This window comes from Manis pentadactyla, chromosome 4 (genome assembly GCF_030020395.1).
Source record: "Manis pentadactyla isolate mManPen7 chromosome 4, mManPen7.hap1, whole genome shotgun sequence".
NCBI classification, from domain to species: Eukaryota; Metazoa; Chordata; class Mammalia; order Pholidota; family Manidae; genus Manis; species Manis pentadactyla.
The window spans coordinates 165,154,099-165,177,127 of record NC_080022.1 but is presented as its reverse complement, the minus strand read 5'-3'; the positions used below and the strand labels follow the sequence as shown (position 1 = coordinate 165,177,127).

Here is a 23,029-nt window from a genome sequence, read left to right as displayed (position 1 = left end):
GATTAGCTTCTGCCTCCCTCATCAGACTGTGAGCAACACAAGGGGAGGAGTCTGGTTTCTCTCTGCCCATCATTGTACCTAGCAGAGTGTCTGGCAGCCAGTGGGCATTCAATATGTATTGGCAGAATGTAGCAAATGGGACAAGGGTGTAAAGTACATGATAGGACATAAAGTTGGCTCATCATTTTTATTCAGGGAAGGCTTCTTGGAGTGCGTGGGATTTGAGCAGAACCTTGAGATAAAGAGGATGGGCAAAAGCAAAACTCACTGGTGGGTGGGCCTGGAAAAGACATGCCTTCTGCTTGCACCTCATTTCCCATTTGTAAAATGGGCAAGGGTTGGACAAAATGAGCTGAGACTGGCATACCGAGGTCCTGGCATCCTCACAGCCCTTCACGTTCTCCTCATGGGGGTTATTCTTCCGCAGGCAGCTGGTTGAGATTCAGCTGAGCCATCCCAATTTTGTGCACAGACCTGGGTCCTGTCAACCCCGGGCTGTCGGATCTCCAATCCCGCATCCAGCCACCGGGAGGCGCTCGGAGACCAGCCTCGCCGCCGGGAGTTTCGGCTAAGACCCGCCTGCGTGCGGCTCGGTGGGTGCTCGGGCCCGCCTCTCGCAGCCTCGGGCTCTCAGTCGTGTACGCGGTGTCTCGGCCCACAGCCGCGAGCAGCCGGGCTGGGCGCGCGGGCCCGGCGGTGCCTCGGCCTCCTGCTGCCCCACCCGGGGCCGGGCCTCCTCGCGAGCCTCAGGTACGGGTGGGTGAGTGGGCCGCTGTGGCGCGCCCTGTGTCTGGGGGGCCCCGGGACCGGTCATCCCGGCGCTGGTCCCCAATGCGTGCCCGATCACCTCCTCATGCCTGTTCTCCCCGCACCCCCAGTCTGCTCCTGCGACCTGACCCAAGCAGCCATGCCCTCCTTCCCCCCACCTCCCCTCGGGGAGCCGCAGGGCTAGCTCCCCGGGGACTCTGTTCCGACACCTCCTCCAGGAAGCCTTCCTTGAACCACAATGCTGGGCCAAGGGTCCTTGTCCAACAGTACCCTGGGCTGGCATGTCACAGTTCTTATTTCTGCAAGGGTTTGCCATTATTTAGGTCTGCTCTGCAGCACCACCCGCCTACGCTGGGCCCCCTATCAGAGCCAGTTTCTGATTCTCTGGGGGTCCTCAGGTCCTGGGGTCCTGGCACAGGACAAGGTTTCTCAGGAGTGCCCAGTGAGTGGATGTTGAGTGAGGAAGTCCCCATTGTTGATTTTCCTCTTGTTGCCCCTCACCGGGGCCAGTCCCAAACCCAACTATGCTTGCCCTGTCCAGCCACCAGCAGTGTGCAGCCTTCCTGCCCAGATGGCACACCCAGTCATGCCAAGGAGACATCCCAAGCACCTCCCCGGGGGGAGGGGCCCTGTTAGGGGGACAGAATGGAGCCTGTGGGACCATTCTACCCGCTGTGACTCATGCTGACCTCACAGTCATTATCCTTGCCACCACCTGGTCTGAGGGGTTGGGGGAAGCTAACCTGGCAGGGAGCCCCAATGAGCCACATTTCTTCAGCCCCCAAAAAACACAAGGGGGGGCACAAGGGTCTCCCCCGTGGTTCAGAAAGGTAGGTGGGGCTGGGAGCCGGATTCTGGGAGGGGTGCTTGGAGTGGGGTGGGGTGGGGCAGGCCCCTGTGGTAGGTGGGTGGGGACCCCTTGCCTGACCCATCTGCCCATGCAGGCGTAGCTCCTCCCGGGACAAGGACCGAAGTGTGACAGTCAGTAGTTCAGTGCCCATGCCTGCTGGAGGGAAGGGAAGCCGACCCAAATGCACTCAGTCCACCCCTCAGAAGGTCCCCAATCGCCTGATCAATGAGAAGTCACCATACCTCCTGCAACATGCCTACAATCCTGTGGACTGGTGAGTACCTCTCCCCAACTGACACTCTCCTCCAGGCTGCTGGGTCTCAGCCCCTTCTCCCTCCCCTTAGGCTTATAAGTGATGCCCTACCCTGCTGACCTAGGTACCCCTGGGGACAGGAAGCCTTTGACAAAGCCAGGAATGAAAACAAGCCAATTTTCCTTTCAGGTAAGACACCTGCCTTCCCTGGGATAGAGGGCGGAGGAGTGATAGGGGATAGGGGAAGGGTCCTCTGGATCCGGGACCCCCAGGAAACTAGAGGTCAGGGTCTCTTCAGTCCAGTTTGGGCCCCTTGACTGGCCTCCCTTGTGGTCAGTCACTCTGCCCACTGGGCCCCCCATGGCCCCATTCTAGTGGGATACTCCACCTGCCACTGGTGCCATATGATGGAGGAGGAGTCCTTCCAGAACGAGGAGATTGGCCAACTGCTCAATGAGGATTTTGTCTGTGTGAAGGTGGACCGGGAGGAGCGACCTGATGTGGACAAGGTGTACATGACCTTTGTGCAGGTGAGTGGTCTTCCCATGGAGGGGTGGGGCGGGGGTTGCCCTTGCACTAGGGCCACTCCCCTCACCCTTGCCCCTTCTCTGCTAGGCCACCAGCAGTGGTGGGGGCTGGCCCATGAATGTGTGGTTGACTCCCAACCTCCAGCCCTTTGTGGGGGGCACCTATTTCCCCCTGGAGGATGGCCTGACCCGAGTTGGCTTTCGCACGGTGTTGCTGAGAATACGGGACAAGGTGGGTGTGCATCAGGGAGTGGGGAGACCAGGGTCAAGGGCGAGGAGACAAGGGGCCCCACCAGTGCTGACTTCCAGGTCTGCCCCTGCCTCCTATAGTGGAAACAGAACAAGGGCGCCCTGCTCGAAAATAGTCAGCGTGTCACCACAGCCCTGCTGGCTCGGTCGGAGATTAGCATGGGTGACCGCCAGGTGCCACCCTCTGCTGCCACCATGAACAGTCGCTGCTTCCAGCAGCTGGACGAAGGCTATGATGAGGAGTACGGCGGCTTTGCTGAGGCCCCCAAGTTCCCCACACCGGGTCAGTGCCCCCCATGCCTTTCCTCCCCCAAGCCTGGCCTTCAAATATCTGTCTTGAACAATGATCTTCTGACCCCTGGCTGGTCATTAACCTCCTGCTCTCCTGACTGGCCCATGACCTCCTGACCTATTGAGGGAACTCCTAACCCCAGCCTGGCCAAGGGCCTCCTAATCAGGGATCTCTGCCCCCTGCCCCCTTATCCTCTTACCTGCTGCTCCTGGTGCCCGCAGTGATCCTGAACTTCCTGTTCTCCTACTGGCTCGATCATCGACTAACCCAGGATGGTTCCCGGGCCCAGCAGATGGCCTTGCACACCCTGAAAATGATGGCCAATGGGGGTATCCGAGACCACGTGGGGCAGGTGATGGGGGCTAGGCATTTCCTGGAGGGGGCAGCAGGAGGCAGCAGGGTTGGAGGCAGAGGCTGGGATTAGCCTCCAGCCTGTCTCTCACCTGGTACAGGGCTTCCACCGCTACTCCACGGACCGCCAGTGGCACGTCCCACGCTTTGAGAAGATGCTGTATGACCAGGGGCAGCTTGCAGTAGCCTATTCACAGGCCTTCCAGGTGACCCCTGACCCCAGCCTAGAGCAAGGACATCAAGCCTGTCCACCTACCTCTTGCTGCCCTTTCCAGGGCCTTCTTGGGGACTTGCAGTTCCCCCATAATCTCACTCCTAATTCCCTCCCATATGCCTGCTATCTAGGCTCCCTCCTCACTCTCCTGGGAGAATGTTGACTGTCTGTCCACCCTCGAGCCCCAGTCCTCTCCTGGGACCTCTGCTTACATCCTCCTTCCCCTAACCCCTCAGATCTCTGGTGATGAGTTCTATGCTGATGTTGCCAAAGACATCCTGCAGTACGTGTCTCGGAACCTGAGTCACCGGGTGTGTGTCCACTGAGGCAGGCGGGCCTGGCTGCGTGGGGTCTAGGGGCATTCAGGGACTCCACTGCTCTGAAGGCTGTGACCAGCCAATTCTCCCCTCCCTACAGTCTGGAGGCTTCTACAGCGCTGAGGATGCAGACTCGCCCCCAGAGAGGGACATTCGGCCCAAAGAGGGCGCCTTCTATGTGTGGACTGTCGAAGAGGTCCAGCAGCTGCTCCCCGAGCCTGTGCTGGATGCCACTGAGCCGCTGACCTCGGGCCAGCTCCTCATGAAACACTATGGCCTCACAGAAGCTGGCAACATTGGCCCCAGTCAAGTGAGGATGCCTGGGGACACGGGAGGGGGTCCTGAAGCCAGATAGGTGAGTGGACTCCCTTGGACAAGGGCTCTTTCCCTCAGGATCCCAAAGGGGAGCTGCAGGGCCAGAACGTGCTGAATGTCCGGTATTCGCTAGAGCTGACCGCTGCCCGCTTTGGCCTGGACATGGAGGCTGTACGGACCTTGCTCAATACAGGGCTGGAGAAGCTCTTCCAGGCCCGGAAACATCGGCCGAAACCGCACCTGGACACCAAGATGCTGGCCGCCTGGAACGGTGGGACCACGGTGTCTTGAGGCTGATCCCATTTATAGAATCACCCTTCACAGGGCCCTTCTGTATGTCAGACACCTGCTAAATGTTAATTCTTCCTTTACCAGGTTTATTCTTAATTTTCAGATTGTACTGAGGTTTAGACAGTTTAAATAACTCACCCATTGTCACGCCTCAGCCCAGCCTTGCCTGGCACTGGAGCCCAAGCCCTTACCTGCTCATCCTGTTGCTCCAGAGAAGTGTCAAGTGGGGTGGCCATGCCTGGAGAGCCAGCCAGCTTCTCATGACCACCTCCCTCCAGGACTGATGGTGTCTGGCTATGCTGTGACGGGGGCTGTTCTAGGCCTGGAGAGGCTGATCAACTGCGCCATCAATGGGGCCAAGTTTCTGAAGCGGCACATGTTTGATGTGGCCAGCGGCCGCCTGATGCGAACCTGCTACACAGGCTCTGGGGGGACCGTGGAGCAGAGGTGGGAGACCAAGCAGCCCAGGAAGGCTTGTCTCCCTAGGCAACCTTGGCTTTTCTCTGCCCCTCTCCTCTCCTCTGGGTAGCCTCCGGTCCTGGCTTAACCATCTGCCTGCTGTGAGCTCTTAACTTCCCTTTACCCACTTGCTCATCTGGGATATGGGTTAATGGTACCCAGCATAGAGGCAGATTTTGAGGGTAAAGTGAAAGAATACATAAAAAGGCCTCCTTTGGGAAAACCCCCTTCTCCCTGGGCCTGTCCGCAGTCCGTCGCCTAATGCCTGTTCCTACAGCAACCCGCCCTGCTGGGGCTTCCTGGAAGACTACGCCTTTGTAGTGCGGGGCTTGCTGGACCTGTACGAGGCCTCACAGGAGAGTGCATGGCTCGAGTGGGCTCTGAGGCTGCAGGACACACAGGACAGACTCTTCTGGGACTCGCAGGGTGGTGGCTACTTCTGTAGTGAGGCTGAGCTGGGGGCTGGCCTGCCCCTGCGTCTGAAAGACGGTCAGTGGTGGGTGTGTAGCTTGCCTGGGGTGCTGGACCCAGTTGGGACTTGGTTTTCCCTGGGGGAGGCACAAGGCAGTAGAGTGGTAAAGAGCTGGTGTGGCAGGGGCTTGGCCCTCCTGGGGCCATCTCTCCCATTTATTAACTGCGTGATTTTGGGCTGGTGTCATTATATTCCAGCACTTCAGTTTCTTAATATGTGAAATGGAGCTAACACTGGTATTACCTTACAGGGTTGATATAAAGATTAGTTATTCTGTGAACATGCCTAGCAGCAGTAACTGGCACATTTGGATTCATTTATGAAACAAAGCTGACTTGATCCTTGTCTTCAAGAACTTTACAGTGTAGTAGGGGAGACAACTAATAAAAAGCCATGCTTAATGCAGAAATGCACACACAAACACATAGCTAGCCCTGTGAGTGCTGTGAAGAAGTAGATGCCTCTCCAGTGCACCCTGTCCCCTCACCTTTCTCAGTTACGCTTACCCATCACCTGACGCATCTGGTCTGTGAATGCTCTCTTTCACCCAACTCAAATGTAAGCATCCTGGGAGCAGGACTTTGTCACTGCTGTATCCCCAGGATCTAGTGCAGGCCTGACACATAGTAGGTACTCAAGGAATGTCAGCTGAACGAATGAAGGGGCCTTGAGAGGGGACAACAGTGGGGTCCAACTCAGCTGTGGAGAGGTCAGATTCAACCTGTGACAACTGTCATCTAACCAAGGGCTGGAGGGCAAGATGGGGCCTTGTGATCATGGAGGGCTGGGGAGGGATTTCAGGTAGAGGGAGCAGCCTGTGAGAGGCCCAGAGGAGAGGGGCCAGAGGCCAACATGTGGGGTGGAAGGAGTGTAAGTGGGTGGGGCTGGCTCCCTGCAGGGTCTTGAAGGCATGGCAAGGAATGGAAGGCTCTGGAGGACTTAAAGTGAACTGTGATCTGCTCTGGTTAGATCTAAGAATGCCACTTGGACAAGGGAAACAGGATGACCAGTTAGGAGACCATCAGTGGCATTCATTCTGGGCAAGGGCTGGTGAAGGCCCAGACCAGGTGAAAGTACAAGATGGGGAGAAGTAGGAGGACTTGAATCTATTCTGGCTGCAGACCCAGCAGACTTGTGGGTAGATTAGAAGTGGGAGGTGAGAGAGATCGAGGGAGCGGCAAGGAGGATGCCATTCGGGCTCAAGCTGCCAGGCGGCTGGATTGGGGTGTCAGCAGTGAGATGGAGGAGCATGGAGACCAGCCATTCAGCCAGGGGCAAGTGGAGAGCAGGAAGTGTCAGAGAGCAGAAGAGGTCAGACCTGGGGCAGGGGCCAGTGGGCAGGGACTCGGCTCCAACCCATCTCCTAGTAGCCCTGGCCACAGTTCTATGGCAGGACCCTGAGACCCAGTGATCCTGCCTCAAAGCCCCCATCCCCTGTGCCCTGCAGACCAGGACGGTGCAGAGCCCAGTGCCAACTCTGTGTCAGCCCACAACCTACTTCGGCTACACGGCTTCACGGGTCACAAGGACTGGATGGACAAGTGTGCATGCCTGTTGACTGCCTTCTCTGAGCGCCTGCGCCGTGTCCCTGTGGCATTGCCTGAAATGATCTGCGCCCTCTCGGCCCACCAGCAGACCCTCAAGCAGGTCTGGGGTGTGTGTGTGTGTGTGTGTGTGTGTGTGTGTGAAAGTGCTTGGATTGGGACCCTAGGTGGGAGTGGAACTAAGGCCACAGTCGGGGGTCGGAGGTGTGGGGTGGGGGTCTGAGGCTGTCCCCCAGCTCAGGTCTATGAGTATGTGGGCAGGTGTCCCCACAGGAGCATCTCTGTAGGTGGAGGCCTCTGTGAGTGTGTGTCTGAGGAGCAATGTGAGTGCCTGTGACAGGGCCTCAGAGTGGCAGGGGCAGGAGGCAGGGGCCAAATATGCGCCCTGTGGTTGAAGTTTCTCTCCATGTCTCTGTATCCATGTGATTGGTCGGGTGTGTGCAGGTATATGCACATCTGCATGCATCTCACTATGTGCATTATGCTGTGTATGCACATCTGGATGTATGAGGCCGTGTCTGCTTTCCTGAGTGTGTGCTGGTGTGAGTGTTCACTTGTATGTGTTTTCCTGTCTACATGTGTTTGCCCCCTGTTCAGGTTTGCCTGCTTATATTTGCACATTTCCCTATGTATCTCTGCCTCTGTGTGTGTGCATGGTATTTCTGTATGTGGTATCTGCCTCTGTATGGGCATCTGCTGTGTGTATATATGACAACTTTGTGTCTCTGTATCTTTGTATGTCTTCCAGTATATCAAGTCTTACATGGTGTGTGTGTGTTCATGTGTCTCCCTGTGTTTGTATCTCTACCACTAGGTATGACACTGTCATTTTGTGTATTCACATGTGTGCATGTGTACTGTGTTTGCACTTGCTGAGCAGTGAATCTGAGGCAGCCTCCCGGCAGCTGGTCTGGGGAATGCTGAGCTAAGTCCTCATTCCTTCTTAGGGCTATAGGGTTGGGGTAGGGTGGATGGAGAAGCCTTGGTGGGTCTGGGTCTAGCCCCCTGGTACCTGTCACTGGGGTCACCTTTCTGTTCTGATCAGATTGTGATCTGCGGAGACCCCCAGGCCAAGGACACCAAGGCTCTTTTGCAGTGTGTCCACTCCATCTACATCCCTAACAAGGTTTGCATCTGTAAGCCTGGCCCCACCCTCTGCCTCCCCTCCTCCGCTCCACAGTATCTCCTGCTCCTCTGAAGGCCTAGGGACAGGAAACTCACCGGTGGGCTCTGCTGGGGTCCCAGCACCCCCAGGTGCCCCTCATCTACTGTGTTGCTGCCCAGGTGCTGATTTTGGCCGACGGTGACCCCTCTAGCTTCCTGTCCCGCCAGCTGCCCTTCCTGAGCACCTTGAGGAGACTAGAAGACCTGGCCACCGCCTATGTATATGAGCATCAGGCCTGCTCTATGCCCATCACGGAGCCCTGTGAATTAAGAAAACTGCTGCACCAGTGATGGGAACCCCCTGCCTTGGTCTGGGGCAGAAGGTGGGGCTTCCAACACACCAGAGACTCAGGCCCTGGTGCCCTCAGCCATCCTTGTTGTCCCCCCCTCCATGGGCACCTACTCACCCTGGAATAAACCTAACAGTGTCCTGAGCTAACCTTGGGCCTCCGCCTTGTTTGTGAGAGAGGTGCCTCAGGCTGTAGCCTGGGAACCAACAGCCCAGAGCCCCTTCCTCCGGAGCCCCCGGCTGACCCCTCTGCCTTCTCACATTCCTCCTTCCCCTTCAGAGGTCCCCAGGCCGACTCTACCCCCATCCATGGTCATTGCAGCCTGAATGAAACTGGGGTCAGGCGAACAGTAATGACCACCAGGAATGGGGATGAGTGTGGACTTGCCCAGGGGGAAAGGCTAATCCTTGCCCTCAGGAAAGTTTAGAAAGGGGCCTGCCCTCCCCTTCCCATTGTCTCCTCCTGTTTTAAGCTGGGGAAGAGGCAGGGGGGTGCTTTCTGTGAACTTTTATTTTTCATGGAATGGCAGCATTTACACACACTCTGGGGCCTTGTGGGAGCTGGTCCTTGTGGGACCAAGGACATTTCTTTTGGGTTATCTAGCCAGCCTCTGGCCTCTTAAAGATACAGCCAAAGCCTCCCTGCAGGCGGTCATATCGTCCACCCCCGTGCTCTCACATAAGCCAGTCCAGGGAATGAGTTCTCTCTCACTTGGAACATCTGTTGGGTTAGAAGTCATTCTCCATATCTGAGTCCTTCCTGCTGCAGGGAAAGCCAGTGCCTTCCTGTGACCTCCTCCTGTACCCTCAATGTTGGGAGATGCTCACAAGGCCCATTCTTGGTACCCACACCTTCAGAGGTCCCAGAAACCCCATCTAGCTTCCACAGGGTGTGCTTTGGGACGGACAGGTGTAGGGTGATGGGGCTGACAGTCACAGACGAGGGGAAGGGGCTTTCCCCTCCCCGCCCTGGCCGCTTCAGGGATCTGCTGAGCCTGGGCACCCTCACAGCACCAGAACCAAGCAGTACAGCTAGCCAGGAGAGGCTGCTAGCGATGGGACCTGAATGCGGCCGCAGCCTGTGGGGATGCCAGCAGTAGGACTGGGGTGCAAAGGAGCTGGGAGGCTGGACTGAGTCACTCTGAGGTCTGCTCAGGACCATGGCCACCCCCTGCGCACTGTCACACCCAGCTACACATGGTTACTGGGACCAGGGTCATCTTTTTTCTGGGCACCTGGGCCCTCAGTGCAAGCCACCAGCCCATCTGGAGGGGATTAGGGCTGGAGCCAACAAGGTCAGCTGGTTCCTTTCTGGCTGGAGGCTGCTCAGCCTTGCCATGAAATCTGAGGACTGGGCAAGCTGAGCCTGGTCTTAGGGGTCAGCTAGGTGGGAGGGTAGAGTGTGGTGAAGCACAGGTGGCCTTTTTGGCAGCCCTAGCCCTGGCTTTGGAAAGGTCTAGGCAGTGTGCAAAGCTCTCTTGAATCTTTCATCCTACTGACCCTCATGAATGAGGTGGTGACCTCATACAGATAGGGATTCAAGGCCCAGAGATGGTAAGAGTGGCCTGAGACCTCTGAACACATCTGGTTCTTTCTGGAGCGTCTAGAAAACAGTAAAAACCACTAAGGCTTCCTCTTCCCCTAGGAGGTGCAGGCATAGCTGTGAAGGAGGATGCACTTGGTGTCTTCTACCCCTCCATCCAGTCTTCCTTCTACTCTGTTGTCTCCTCTTTCCCTGTGACCAGGCACACACCTGACAATAGGATTCTGAAAATGGGTTCAGAGAAAGAAGAGAAGTCCTTAAAGGGTTAGTTCTCTTGCACTTTCTAGAGAGGGCAAGGCTGAACATAAATCTGCTCAAATGTGGGATTTTAAGTCTGTAGCTCCTCTTCCCCTTTACAGTGCCTCTTGGATATGTTCCGTTCCCCTGCCATCAGGACTGTCCTGGAAGAGCCAAGGGCTAGGGCTCTTAGAGACACAGCCTTGCAATTTGGGCAGTCGCTTAAGTAATTTCATCTGAACCTCAGTTTCCTTATCTAAAAAATGGGATGGGACAATCACCACCTAACTCCCTAGGCTGTGAGGTGACTAAATGGGACCATGTATCATCGCTGAGCAGAGAGCATCACAGATGGGAAGATTATCTCAGTTCCTGAGGGAGCCAGCCAGGCTGTGAGGGAGGCATGAAGGGAAGGTTGCTGGAGCAAGCCGGACGAGAGCTCAGAAGAGGTCTTAGACAACACTTTGGCCTGACTTCTTTGTTGGGCAACTGAGGCCCAGAGAAAGGAATTTCTTGTTCCCTTCGTTTCCCCTCCCTGCCTGGAATTAGTCATTCATCTAACAGATTCATTAAGCACCTACTTTGTGCCAAACACTGCCCTAGGCCCTGGTGAGCAAAATGGACAAAGCCCCTGCTCTCAGGGAACATAGAACCTAGAGAAGGAGACAATCATTTCATTACTAACACACTAACATATAACCCCAGCCTGGGTGAGGTGCTGTGAGGTTCTAGGCTCTTGTCTGGCTCAGCTCCTTGGACTCAGTGGGCACTGTGATACTTGCTGAAGACCCCTCTGAGGAGATGATGTCCCAGCTGAGGCTTGGAAGGTGAGAGTTAAAGATGGTTTTGGTTTCCTTTGCCTTGTCTGTGCATCCTACCTCTCCACTCCTCTCCCCTACTCAGGCTAAGAGTGAGTATCTCTGACTAGATTTCCAAGTCCCTTGGTGGCCCCACACAGGGATCACCATGCCTTCGCTGGCAGGTCACCCCATGCCCGGAGTCCAAGGAACTAAATGTGGGTCTCAATTTGTCCCAATGGTGAATGTGTCAGCCCCTTCCCCTTGCTGAGTATATTCTAGAACAGAGTTCAGCTCAGAGAAGGGGGTGGCCTGGATGATGGTTGAAGGTGTGGAGCCTGCTGACCACCAGGAAACCTGACCATTGTGCTAGGCAAGCCTCTCTGGCCTCATTTTCCACTCTGCAAAGAGTGATGATTAGAATCACTACCTCCAGGTACCAGCCCTGGGGACTCCTAACCCTTCCAGGGAGGGCAGGCAGACCAGGCAGACTGTGGACCTGCGGGAGGGAAGAAGGTGTCAGACACGTGGAGTGAACCATAAATAGGCTTCTATCCCAGAAGACTGCCGCGAGTTCAAGATTCTGGCGCAGCACACGCAGAATGAGAGCAGATTCCCACCAGGAGGGAAAGGCACTTAAGGGATCTGCTCATTAGCATGAAATGCAAATGAGCCCGGCCTCATTTGCACAAGTTGGTGCCCGGATTCGGTGAAAGGGCAACCTGGGAGGCGACAGCGCAGCAGCCCTCTCCCCTTCCCAGCGCGCTTCCCGAAACCCGCTCGGGAGGGAGCTGAGACACCCACCCCACGCGGCTGGAGGTGCGCGGGCGCTGCGTGGGTGGCGCAGTCTTGGGACAGCAAAAACGCCAGGGAGTAGGGAGGTCACCTGTCCATCCCTCTGCCTCTCCGCAATGGCGTAAGCTCCTCGAAGTCTCCGGAGAGGGTACTGACTTGCTGGGTTCCGCGTATCTACCTCCCCCAGGGGGTGGGGAAGTGCTTCCCAACTTATAATCCTCGATGCCCTCCCCTCAACCACCTCACCCTCGCGTCCAGCTCTCCCGCGGCGCTCGTCCCCCAGGTACTCACGGCCTTTGGGGTGGCGTCGGCCGTGAAAGGAAGCTGGAGCTGATTGTGCCCCTGCACTCGGGAAAGCGAGGCGGGGCAGGGGCCCAGGACGGTACGTGCATGTGCGCGCTGGGGAGCCGCAGACCCTCCAGGACCCACTCCTGATAGGGAGGAAGTGTGCGGGGAGAGCAGCCCTCTGAAGCGCCTGTCCTGCGGACAGCCTTTCAGTAGCCATGTCAGAATTCGAGGAGAAACTGAGGCACGGACGGGGGGCGTTGGTGAGACTTTGCAGGTTGAGTTGGCAAAGCCCAGCTCGGTGCTTTCAACCCCTCGCACCCATTCGAGGCTCCGACGGGTCCCTTCCTAAGAGCTTCTCTCTACTCCGAAAGTGCTCCTGGGAATCTGGGCTTCTGGGTCCGACGTGACTTGCCTGGGGCCATATGTTCAAGCGCGAATCCCCCGCAGGGGATGCACACGCTCCGAGAGATCCCTAAGGGCAGAAGGGACGAAGCTCAAGGGTATCAACGTGAAGTCGGGATAATGGGTTAGGGTTAGGAGGTCAGGGTCAAAGTCGTATTAGTGGACCTAGCAGAATAACCAACCGCCCAAGAGGTTGGTGGAAGCCACGCCTAGACCTTGCCTGCCCCCGCCTTCCCTTGGCCCCGCCTGTTTCCCCAAGACCGGCCCCCTCCAGCCTGAAGCCCTAACCCCGGGACATCTTGTTCCGCTCCTCCCCTTCCTGAGTCCCACTTCCAGGCTCAATTCCAGGGTGGGCGATTAACCAGGTGAAGACATAGGATTTCGCTCTGGGACCCCACACCCCCGGCATCCTGCCTCCTCTCTCCAGGCCCACCCAGAGCTGAGCCCCGCCCTCCAGCTGTGGTCCCATTCAGAGGTCTTGGACAAAGGACGCCCGGGTCCGCGGCGCTATCCTAGGACCCCTCGCCGAATACTCATTCCCCTGAGCCCGCTCCAGGGGAGTCCCACAGACCCTAGAAGCCAATAGGAAAGTGGGTTCGGCCTGGGTAGCCGTCTAACTGGCTCAGGCCTTCGGAAGCCTACCCACGGGCAATGGGAAGGGAGAGGGGCGGTCCTGGGCTTCGGGGTGGGAACCGGATTCCAGATGTGTTTCTCTCACCCAGCGCCCCCTCCCGCACTGCCACGGCGGCCGGCCAATGGGCGCGCGACTCGGGGCCGGCGGCGTGCGGCGATTGGCTGTGAGGATGGCTGGGGAGAGGCGGGGCCGAGGCTTGAAGTTGGAGTGAGGGATCCAGCTGTGGTGTGCGCCGGGCTCCTCGCCGCCGCTTTCGCTCGCTCGCTCCGCGTCTCGGCCGGAGGAGGAGGCAGTGGCGCCGGCGACAGTACGGCAGCGGCAGCCACCGCGGCGGCTGCGGCGGCGGCATCTCCGCCTCCACCTCCGCCCGGGACTGCCCCCCATCGTCTCCCCGCCCCTCCCAGACCGTGAGCCCGTCGCGGGGCGGAGGAAGGAGCCGCCCCCCACCCTCTTGAAACCCACCCCCAAAGACATCCCTCCTCCCCTCCCCCCGCCGCCGCTGGCGCTGAGCCGGGACGATGCTGACCCCTTAGATTCTGCTCCAGCTGTGCTGCGGGAAGAGGGGGCGCCCCTCCCCGGCCCCCCCGCCCTCCGGCCCCCTTCTTTCTGCCCCTTTCGGGGCTGGAATTCGAAGGTAGCGCCGAATCTGGCGACCGGAGCCTGGGCGCGAAGAGAAGAAGCCGGAACAAAGTGAGGGGGAGCCGGCCGGCTGGCCCGGGGGGGCCCCAGGGACCCTGGGGAAGCGGGACTCGCGTCGGGCGGGGTTTCCCTGCGACTCGGCGCCCCGCGGGCAGCATGCCTCTGCGGGCAGGGAGATCTGGGCTGATCTGGCCCTCCCGGGGGCTCAGCCTGCGCCCTAGAGCCCCCCAGATGCGCCCCCGCCGGGGCCCCCCGGTTGCGTGAGGACATCTCCTCTGAGGGGCGCCGCTCGCCCCTCTCGAGACCGCCCGGGGCCCCGGCTGGCCAGAGGATGGACGAGGAGGAGGATGGAGCGGGCACCGAGGAGTCAGGACAGCCCCGGAGCTTCCTGCAGCTCAACGACCTGTCCGGGGCCGGCGGCCGGCCGGGGCCGGGGTCAGCGGAAAAGGACCCAGGCAGCACGGACTCCGAAGCGGAGGGGCTGCCGTACCCGGCTCTGGCCCCGGTGGTTTTCTTCTACTTGAGCCAGGACAGCCGCCCGCGGAGCTGGTGTCTCCGCACCGTCTGTAACCCATATCCTCCTGGGCACCACGGCCAGGCTGGGGGGTCCGCAGGGGGGCGGGCCGCGCCGCCGGAGGGAACCAAAAGCCAGGTGAGTCGGAGAAGTGAGCCTGGAAGACGGGCAGATGAGAAGGGGGCTGCTAAGGAAAACAGGGGGCTTCAGAGTGGGAGAGAAGATGAGAGCAGGTTTCGCCGATTACCCCAGGCGAGCCCCACCTCAGCACACACACCTCAGTCCTCCTTGGGGGGTTGGGATCCAGGCCAGGAAAAGAGAGGACGGCCCGCTGGTTTGTAGCTGGATGCTCTCCAGATGTGGGCAGTGGAGGGTCGTCATCCTCCAGATGTGGGTAGCTTCGGGAGCCTGGGAGCTCTACTCCGCCCGCCGCCTGTAAGCTAGCTGGGTTTGGTTTCCGAGTTTGGGGGGTGGGGTGGGGAGGAAGCTGCGGGGACGGGGGAGGGGGGCAGCAATCTCCTGGGTTTCCCTCCTGCCCCCACTCTGAAGTTTGAGGTGGATTAGAGGGCCAGATCCAACCCCACCCCCACAGCCTGGTCCTTAAGGGTGAGGTTTTACTGATCCAGAGGGAGATGTTGGGGGGCGGGGACCAGGTCCTAACCCCCAACCCCCACCCCGCGGGTTGGAGGCACAACAAGGAGATTCCGCCGCCAGCTGATGTCAGGGGCGCAGAATGGGAACAGGATGTGGTGGAGGGGAAGCTGTCTGCCCCCAAAGCAGAGTAGAGACCCTTTCAGATGGAGCCAAATGCTCAGAGTGCCTCCCTTCTCCCCAGTTCTTTATTCAGTGCTGGATGCTTAAGGTTGGGTTGGGAGTTTTATATTAGATTTTTTTCTTGTGGAGGGAAAGCCTGTGGTGAAAGCTTTGGCAAGCGGGGGATGGGTTTCGCGGGGCCGAGTTACCCATCCCGTTTCACAAATAAAAAGTGCTCCCGTTCATCGCTAAGCAGGTATGGGAGATCTCAGCCTTCCAAGAAAGTACTGGGGGGCAGTGAGACTGAGCCGGTTGCTAAGGAATACTCGGGTCCCGGCACCAGTGTCTACTAGGATGGGTTTGTGGAATGCAAGCCCTACATTGAAGATAGATTTAGCACTGCCCCCCTATCCTCTGCCCAGTCTGGAGTGGAATGGGAGACCCCAGCCCCCTCATGTCCACGGCCTCTCCCCCTCAGCCCCTAGCACAAAGGTCTGCTTGACTAATGCCAGGCTCCAGGCTCCCGGGTGGGTCCCGCCACTGCCGGAAGGAAGCGGGAGGGGGGGCGGGGGTGCCGCCACCCCAGGTCTTGACAGCTTCTTCTAACTCCTTCCTCGCAGCTCAGAGGCTTTTTGGACCCAGGGTGGGAGACCTCAGGTCTCCCTTGTAACCCCTGAGAGCCCAACCTGGACTCTGCTTTGGTTGGGGAAGGGAGTGGGGAGCTTGGTGTCGCCCTCACTCTCTGCAGCTCTGCTGCCTCTAGTGCGCAAAGCAGGGATGTGAGCTTGGGTCTCCCCCAACCCCCATCCTTTACACCCAGTGGGTCTTTAGGAAGCTCTCCCCATTCCCTGCCCCTTCTTTCTGTCTGAGCTGCAGAAAGAGAGATTGGAGCCTCAGAGGCCTGTGGACCTTTTGAGTAAGCACATCTTGGGCTCTGACTCCCCCTCACAACCCAGGTCCCTTTCTCCATGGTAGAGATGGAGATGGGGAATAAATATCTCTGAGGAGGATGGGCTTTGGGCATCCCTCCTCTCCACTTCAACCACGCAGCCTCTCCATGAATGGAAGAAGCACCAGCCCATCCCTTCAGGGGACCAGGGGAGATAGAGAGATCTCCTTTCCCTCCAAAAACACCAGATCTCTTGGTCAGCATGTCCCCACTTGCCCTATCTCCAGGTGCTAGTGGATGGTCTGAGGACAGATTCCTTCCTCTAAGGGCTCTGGGATAGAGTAAGTGGCGAGGGCTGGAATGCGGGAAGAGAGGCCGGAGCCCATTGGCTGTCTTGAGGGCTGGGGGAGCAGGCTTACCTCTGAGGTGGTAGGACTCTGAGATGTGGGGCGCTGGCGTCACTAGATCTGGACAAGCTTCTAAGCCTGGGTTGGCTGAGAATGGGTTGGGAATAATTTCTTGGCAAGGGGATGCCTAAACTGTGCCCCTACCACTCCCATCACACCCAAGTGTCAAGTGAAACCTGTATTTTCACTGCCAGAGGGGCTTTGAATTGACTCTTGGGCCTGTCTTTTCCTTTTCGTCTATCTGTGAAGCTCCCCTGGGCTCCACAAGGTTCCTTTCTGCATCTCTGAGCCCAAGGGACATAAGAACACCTCCCCCAACTAACAGAAGCAAGTTAGACTTTTCTCAGCCCCCTCCTCACTTAGCCTCTTGAAGAAACCAGGTTTCCTAGAGAGGAGATCTAGACCCAGGTAGGAAGTGGTGTGTGTGTGAGTGTGTGTGTGCTGGGGTGGGGGAAGAAAGGGAAGACAGCCAAAGGACGAAGGACTCAGAAGCGCCTGTTTTGGTGTTGGGGAGACCAGAGGTACTCACAGCCCATTCAGAGTCGGAAAGGCCCCCCTCCTTGCAGGTTACAGGGGGGGGTGTTGGACTGCCAGTATGTGTTTCTTCAAGTGTGAGGGAGTGTGTTCCCCTCCCGGGAAGGAGATCCTGAGCATTCCCTCTCTGGCTGTTGTGTCACATCTGGAAGTTTGTGTAGGAGTTTCTCCAAGCTCAGAGCCCAGCACAGCTTTTTTTCATTTGGAAATCACAGGCTGGCATTTGGGATGCTGAGAGGGGGGAGTGGGAGGGGGCCAGAGAGGGAGAGGGGAGCCTGCCAGGAGTCCGGGGAGAAGAAGGGGGAGGCCTGAACGGCAGGAGCCCTAATGGCTTCCAGAAGTGAGTGTGAGTGTGACTGCGTCACTGTGTGTGTCTGAGTGTGTGCATCTGGAGTGAGGGGACGCCAGGAATTTCTGGAGGTTTCCTTGCCACTGTCCCAGTGCCCCAAGTTTGCCTGTTTGTCTTACCTAGGGAGAAATCTTCATTTTGGTCCACAGAAGAAATGGGAGGGGCTGTCCTTCCTGTCACCAGGTCCCTCCTCTTATTTTCAAACCCAAGGCTCTCCAGAGGGGCTCCTGGGGAGAAGGGGTGGGGGAATTGAACAGGACTGGGGGGCCAGAGCACCTCCTGGTACTCTTTCTGTCCAGGCCCACCTCCTTCTGGGTTACACACCCACTGTGCTCCACCAAACTGTTGGGGGACTCCCCGTCACCCATAGTGCCAGCTGGAGCCATTCCTGGGATTACCCCCAACACACAGCCCCCCACCCGTCTCCAGATCCCGCCCCAGCTCTCACCCCACCCTGCCTGCCTCAGCCAGGATGGCGACAGACACAACTGCTCACACACACAGACATGCGTGCTCGCACACACACACAGTCACAGACATTTGAATCAGATTTCTGGCCTTTTCCCCTCCCAAAGATTCCAGCGGCCGGCTCTCTGTGTCTCTGGGTCTCACGTCTCTGTGTCTGGGTGGGGCTGGCTGCCTTTCCTCAGGCTTCAGTTTTCAGTTCAGCTGGAAACCTCTCTCCCCACACACCCACACCCTGGAGCGGGCGGCTGGGGAACACTGGGAAACAGGCTTGTCCGAGTAGGGGCTTGGCTGGGGGAATCCCCCTTTCGACCTACACTGCATGAGCCATGCTGCTGAGCCTCCATGTCCCACCCCACTCCAGGGAATGTCAAATCTCTAGGCACCAGCCTCTCCATGGGGTGGGTGAGACAAGGATCCCACCTTTCCAAGCCATACTAGGAGGCCAGGATTCCTGGGTCCAGCCCGTATCCTCAGGCCCCTCAGCCTCAGATTTCAGGACCTGGGCAGCTGGAGGGCCTGCTTGCCTTCTCAGTCCTGCCCCTGGAGGTGCTCCAGCCCTCCTGCCTTTCCCTTACAGCTGCCAGGCCAGGCAAGGGCTCTGGAGAATGCCCCATGGAGAGGACTCAGTTGTGCAGATAACATGCTCTATTTCTCTCCTGGAGGGGCAAGAGGAGGAGGATGGAAGTGGGGTTCCTCACCCTGCCATTTCCTTTTTCTCTGCTTGTGATGGTGGGTTGTGGGGAGAAGAAAGATCCTCCCCTCTCCTATCCACCTCCCCCTTTGGGATCCACTCCAGCCCGGACAGTCACCATGGCAACAGTAGACATGTGACTGCACAGGTCTCTCATAGTCACTATGGCAACCAGTGTCCCCCGTTCCCTTGGTTGCCATGGGGATTTGTCACATGGTTCCCTCAACCTGGTAACCTGTGGGTCTTCCGCTTTCTCTTTCCTGCATGAAGACAAGACAGCAGTCAGGGTAAGGGGAGTTCATGTGTAAGGGGGTCCCTTTCATTTCCATGGCAACAAATCCACACCACCTGGTGACACATCCTCCTGTTGTTATGGTAACAGAGGAACATCATACAGTGACATTAGGCCATGTTCCCAAGAAAATGGCCCTACCCTGAGAAGGGTGAGACACCCCCACCCCCATTAATATTTCTCAATTCGGATTCTCCCAGATTCTCTTGTGCCTTGGTGTCTTCCCTGTCCATTTATGTTTACCTGAAGGGAAAGGAGAGAGGTAGAGAGTGGCTGGATGTACCTAGAAGTAGGCTGAATTGCCAAGGGGGCCTTGAGAAGGGGATTATTCTGTGGTTAAAAGCTAGAGGTGGGGACATTTGGAGGCAGTCTCTGGCTATAAGGGCCCCAGTGTGAGCATGTGTAAGGTGGGGACAGAAGGAGGGACAACTCCTCTACAGTGTCATGTCTACCCCTCCTCCCATAGTTAACATCAGCTCATCACAATCAAGGCATATAAGGCAGGAAAACATGAATGGGGAGATACATGTGGCCTCTAGGCTGGGAGATTGATTGATTGATTGATTGATTCACTCATTCATTCATTCTTCCCATGTATTGATCATCTGTTACATGCCAGGCATTACTCTAAGCTTTGTAGGGGATATAAAGATAATTAGTGGCCGTGCTTCAGCAAGGGAGATGAGACAAATGCACAAATGACATGGTGGAGTCATTAGGGGGTCCAAACAGGTGTCCTGGGAGCCTCTCTTCCCAGGAGGACTATCCACCTCCCCCCATGTGGAGAGATCTGCTCACTTGGGTCCCTTTGCTGCTCAGAGAGGAGGGGGCTAGCTGGGGAAAGCAGGCCAGTTCTTGAGGTAATTGTGTCCTTCCCTTTCCAGATGATGGCCCCAAGGGAGCTCCCTCTCTGTCCCCCTTTTTCTAGAGTGACCCCTGGCTGACCCCATCCTGGAAAGAGATCCACGGGGCTCCGGCTCCACTCAAGAATACAGCTCCATGGAAACAGAATACTTTATTTCTACCTTCCATCTACTTATCCCCAAACCTAGAACTTTTCTTGTTTCTTTGTTTGTTTGCTCTTTTCCTTGTAAGAAGGAGGAGGAAGTTGGGAAAATCGCAGTGCTTGGGAAGTTTGGGAGCGACTGATTATGTCATGGACTCCCAGGGAAGGATGTGGTCCGAGGCCCAAGACAGAGATGGGGGATGGCTGGGACCAGCTGGGAGGCAAGTCCTGGGTCCCTGGTCCCAAAGCCTTCTCACTCCAGAAGTGGGGTTGCCACGGAAAGATTCCATCTTCTCTGGGCCTCTCCACCCCACTGTGTCTGGCTTGGTGGGTCATGCTGTGGCCTGCCATGATACCTTTTCCTTGCCTTCCTCAGTCCCCCACTCTCTGCTTGTTTCTAATCTCTTTGCCCTTCCCCACCCCTCTCATATTTTACTTGAGAAAAATAGGATGTTTCAGTGATCTGTGTCTTGTGCCCAGAACCTTCTAAAGTTTAGAGGCCACTTTGTACATTCTACTGTTGATGGGCTGGAAGTGAGGCCCTTAATAAAGTCCACTATGGAGAAAGGCCTGGGATTTAGAAAGACTCCTCTCTCCCCTTTGCTGCAGAACAGAGTCTGTTCTCATTGGTCTGGGCTTGGGCTTTGCTGGGAGGCCCAATAAGGTGTGAAGGCAGCACGGTCTGTGTGTGCAGGGTGTTGTCCATTCTGCATGGGCTGGGGGCTTATGCCCACCACAGGTCCTGGTGAGTAGTGGGCCCCTGTTATTTGAATGTGTGAATGTGTCTAGAGGCCATCTGACGACTTTGAGAGGCTGGGAGGCTAGTGGTGGACAAAGCAGCCCTGGGCTCCTGTGCTGTGGTGAAGGAGCACTACAGCTGTGGACCCTGTCACCTGCCTCTGCTCTTCTCTCTGGTGCCAGGACAGCCATGACAGTGCCTTTCTGGCATGCCTGAGCAGCTATGGGCACAGCTATCCAAGATGAGGAGCTTGGAAACCTCGATCCCATCCTGGCTTGTCCTGTGACCTTCAGCACATGACTTTGGCTCTCTGGGCCTCAGGGTCCTTGGGTTCTGGGGAAGAAAATGATCTAGCCTGGATACTTCATGGGGCTGTTGTAAGCATCAAGCGTGGCATGGTGTGAAAGTGCTTGGTAAACTGTAAGGCAGGCATAATCCGACTTTAGGTTTGTGTCACACATTCACATACATTATCTCATTTGCTTCTCACATCTTGCCTGTGAGGTAGGGAGAGTAAGATACAGATTCGGCAGCAAACTCTTGGTGTCTGGGATTTCTGCAAGCATGATTGATTTTATTCCCCAAATGGCTGGTGCAAATAGACAGGGTGTTTGTGGCTCCTCCTACTTGACAGATGGGGCAGCTGAGTCCAGAGAGGCGAGATGACCAAGGACGGAAAGAGCCTGGGGGCCAGTCTGACATGTAGGCTGGGGCCCTCCCACCGCACCTGGGGTTGGGAGGTCAAGAAGCAGGAGTCACAGGGTGGGGCGTTGGGACCCCTGCTCAGCTCTGGCCCTGGCCAGCTGTTTCCTTGACCACCTGGATACCTGGTTTGAGCGCATCAGCATGCTGGTCATCCTTCTCAACTGCGTGACCCTGGGCATGTTCCGGCCATGCGAGGACATCGCCTGTGACTCCCAGCGCTGCCGGATCCTGCAGGTGAGTGTGGGGGGGTTGGGAGGAGGGACTCAGCTCCTGACCTTAATAATCCAGACACCTTCTCTGCAAGAGGCCCTGGCCCCAGTAGTGGGGGTGGGGCACGGGGAATGCTCCCACACCCGCTTCTCTGTTTCAGCAGTCTCTTGTCCTCACATCAGGCCTTTGACGACTTCATCTTTGCCTTCTTCGCTGTGGAGATGGTGGTGAAGATGGTGGCCTTGGGCATCTTCGGAAAAAAGTGTTACCTGGGGGATACTTGGAACCGGCTTGACTTTTTCATCGTCATTGCAGGGTGAGGACCTGGGCCTGGGGTGGGAGAGCAATGGATTGGACCGGTCCCTTCCCCAGGGCCTCAGTCCTAGGCCGCAGCCCCTGGCCCTAGCCCACTCTAAGTGGCTGTTCTAAGCTTTCTCTCTGGCTGTCCCCTAAGGGTCCATGTCTGTCCTGCCTGTAGAGCTAGAACCTGTCCTGTGAATCCCACAGCCCCTACATCCACACCCTCCTCTGTTTATTCTCTGACAAAGAGTCTGTCTTTGGCTGGGGGGTGGCCTTCCCCCCAGACAGAGGGCCAGCTCTTCAGGGCCCCTGGATGGAGGAGGGGAGGAATTGGAGGTTGTGCTGCCCCACCACAGCAGGATTCCTCATTGACCTCTTTTGACCCCCACACGGCCTCAGACTCAAAGGGCCTCCATTTGGGCCCCTCCCTGCAGGATGCTGGAGTATTCGCTGGACCTGCAGAACGTCAGCTTCTCAGCTGTCAGGACAGTCCGTGTGCTGCGACCGCTCAGGGCCATTAACCGGGTGCCCAGTGAGTGACCCCTCGGCCCTCAGCCCATGAATGGAGTGCCCCCAAAGGAAATATAGAAACCTCAGGCCCCACCCCTACCTCCTGATGACTCACAGGCCTCATTAGGGCCTGGGGCTCTGAGGCAGACCCCATCAGAGAAGGGCTCAGCAGGGAGCTAGTGTCACCTGACTGTGGCACTGTAAGTTACCTGGAAAGACCTTCCTCTTGATTTTTAGACTCATTTGGGGTCAGGGTCTCAGAAATGTCTCAGATGACCCTTTCCCTTCAGCTAGACGACCACTCCCCTGGGTGGGTTGGGGTGGGTGGGGATGGGGTGGAGAGGCCAGTAGCCAGGAGGAGTGGGTGCAAAGTGGTGGATTTGTCTAGCCAGAACAGCCTCTCACACAGTCTGGTTCTCATTGATGGGACCACTCTGGCCAAGCTGAGCATGACTTCTCTCAAGACAAGGCCACTCCATGCCTCCCCTCCCGCCTGTGTCCCCTTCCTCCTTACCACCCCCTTCCAACCCGTTGCAGCAAATGACTGCCGGGACCATTATCTAAATTAAACCGCATTGGTTTCCCGAGCCAGGGAAGCTTTGGCAGCTTTAGCTCCCCCTACATCCTGCCCCCCCACTCCTTGCTCAGGCCCCCTTTGCAACTCCCCAACCTACACAAGCCACAGATGGTCTCCTCTGCAATCCCAAGAGTAGGGGGTGGGGCATGTTTCTGGGGCTCTGCACCCGATGTAGCAGTAGCCCCCCTTTCTGTGTGTGTAAGAGAGATTGAGAGAGAAAGAGAGAGATGTAGCTGCCTCTGGGTAGGCAGAACTGCTCAGTATGTCCTCCAGGCACTGGGGTGTGTTGATGTGCACAGGAGCTCCAGGCAAGGGGCATGCTTTAGCCTCCTCTCCCACTCCAGGTGATGGCTGGCAAATTTATAGGCCTCTGTCTAACCACCAGTGTAATTCCC

At 57.3% G+C, this 23,029-nt stretch overlaps 2 protein-coding genes across 34 annotated transcripts in view; both read left to right on the top strand.

Annotated features, from left to right (window-relative positions):
* The first annotated feature begins 457 nt into the window (after positions 1-457).
* Positions 458-8,499, top strand: SPATA20 (spermatogenesis associated 20). 5 transcript variants are annotated; one of them, XM_036879847.2, is made up of 16 exons: positions 458-756; positions 1,713-1,892; positions 1,996-2,060; positions 2,247-2,401; positions 2,487-2,630; positions 2,729-2,930; positions 3,161-3,291; positions 3,392-3,496; positions 3,741-3,815; positions 3,922-4,131; positions 4,215-4,407; positions 4,706-4,874; positions 5,164-5,375; positions 6,806-7,005; positions 7,948-8,028; positions 8,187-8,499. In XM_036879847.2, the coding sequence occupies exons 2-16, from the start codon at positions 1,768-1,770 to the stop codon at positions 8,355-8,357; spliced, it is 2,238 nt and encodes a 745-aa protein (XP_036735742.1). In that variant the 5' UTR covers positions 458-756; positions 1,713-1,767; the 3' UTR covers positions 8,358-8,499. The 5 variants fall into 5 exon arrangements, with proteins under 5 accessions (XP_036735742.1, XP_036735740.1, XP_036735743.1 ...); XM_036879845.2 differs by lacking the exon at positions 3,741-3,815 and having other exon boundaries at positions 630-756; XM_036879846.2 differs by lacking the exon at positions 458-756 and having other exon boundaries at positions 1,785-1,892; positions 1,963-2,060.
* A 5,052-nt stretch (positions 8,500-13,551) lies between these two features.
* CACNA1G (calcium voltage-gated channel subunit alpha1 G) overlaps positions 13,552-23,029 on the top strand; it is a 61,400-nt gene continuing 51,922 nt past the window's right edge. For 5 of the 29 annotated variants that reach the window (XM_036879744.2, XM_036879730.2, XM_036879731.2 and 2 more), the window contains exons 1-4: positions 13,570-14,263; positions 21,160-21,271; positions 21,430-21,563; positions 21,982-22,079. In XM_036879744.2, the coding sequence (XP_036735639.2) occupies positions 14,022-14,263; positions 21,160-21,271; positions 21,430-21,563; positions 21,982-22,079 (586 nt within the window). In that variant the 5' untranslated portion in view covers positions 13,570-14,021. Of the gene's footprint in view, positions 14,264-21,159; positions 21,272-21,429; positions 21,564-21,946; positions 22,080-23,029 lie in introns of those variants that run through there. The other 24 variants (XM_036879724.2, XM_057501345.1, XM_036879726.2 and 21 more) reach the window with 13 other exon arrangements.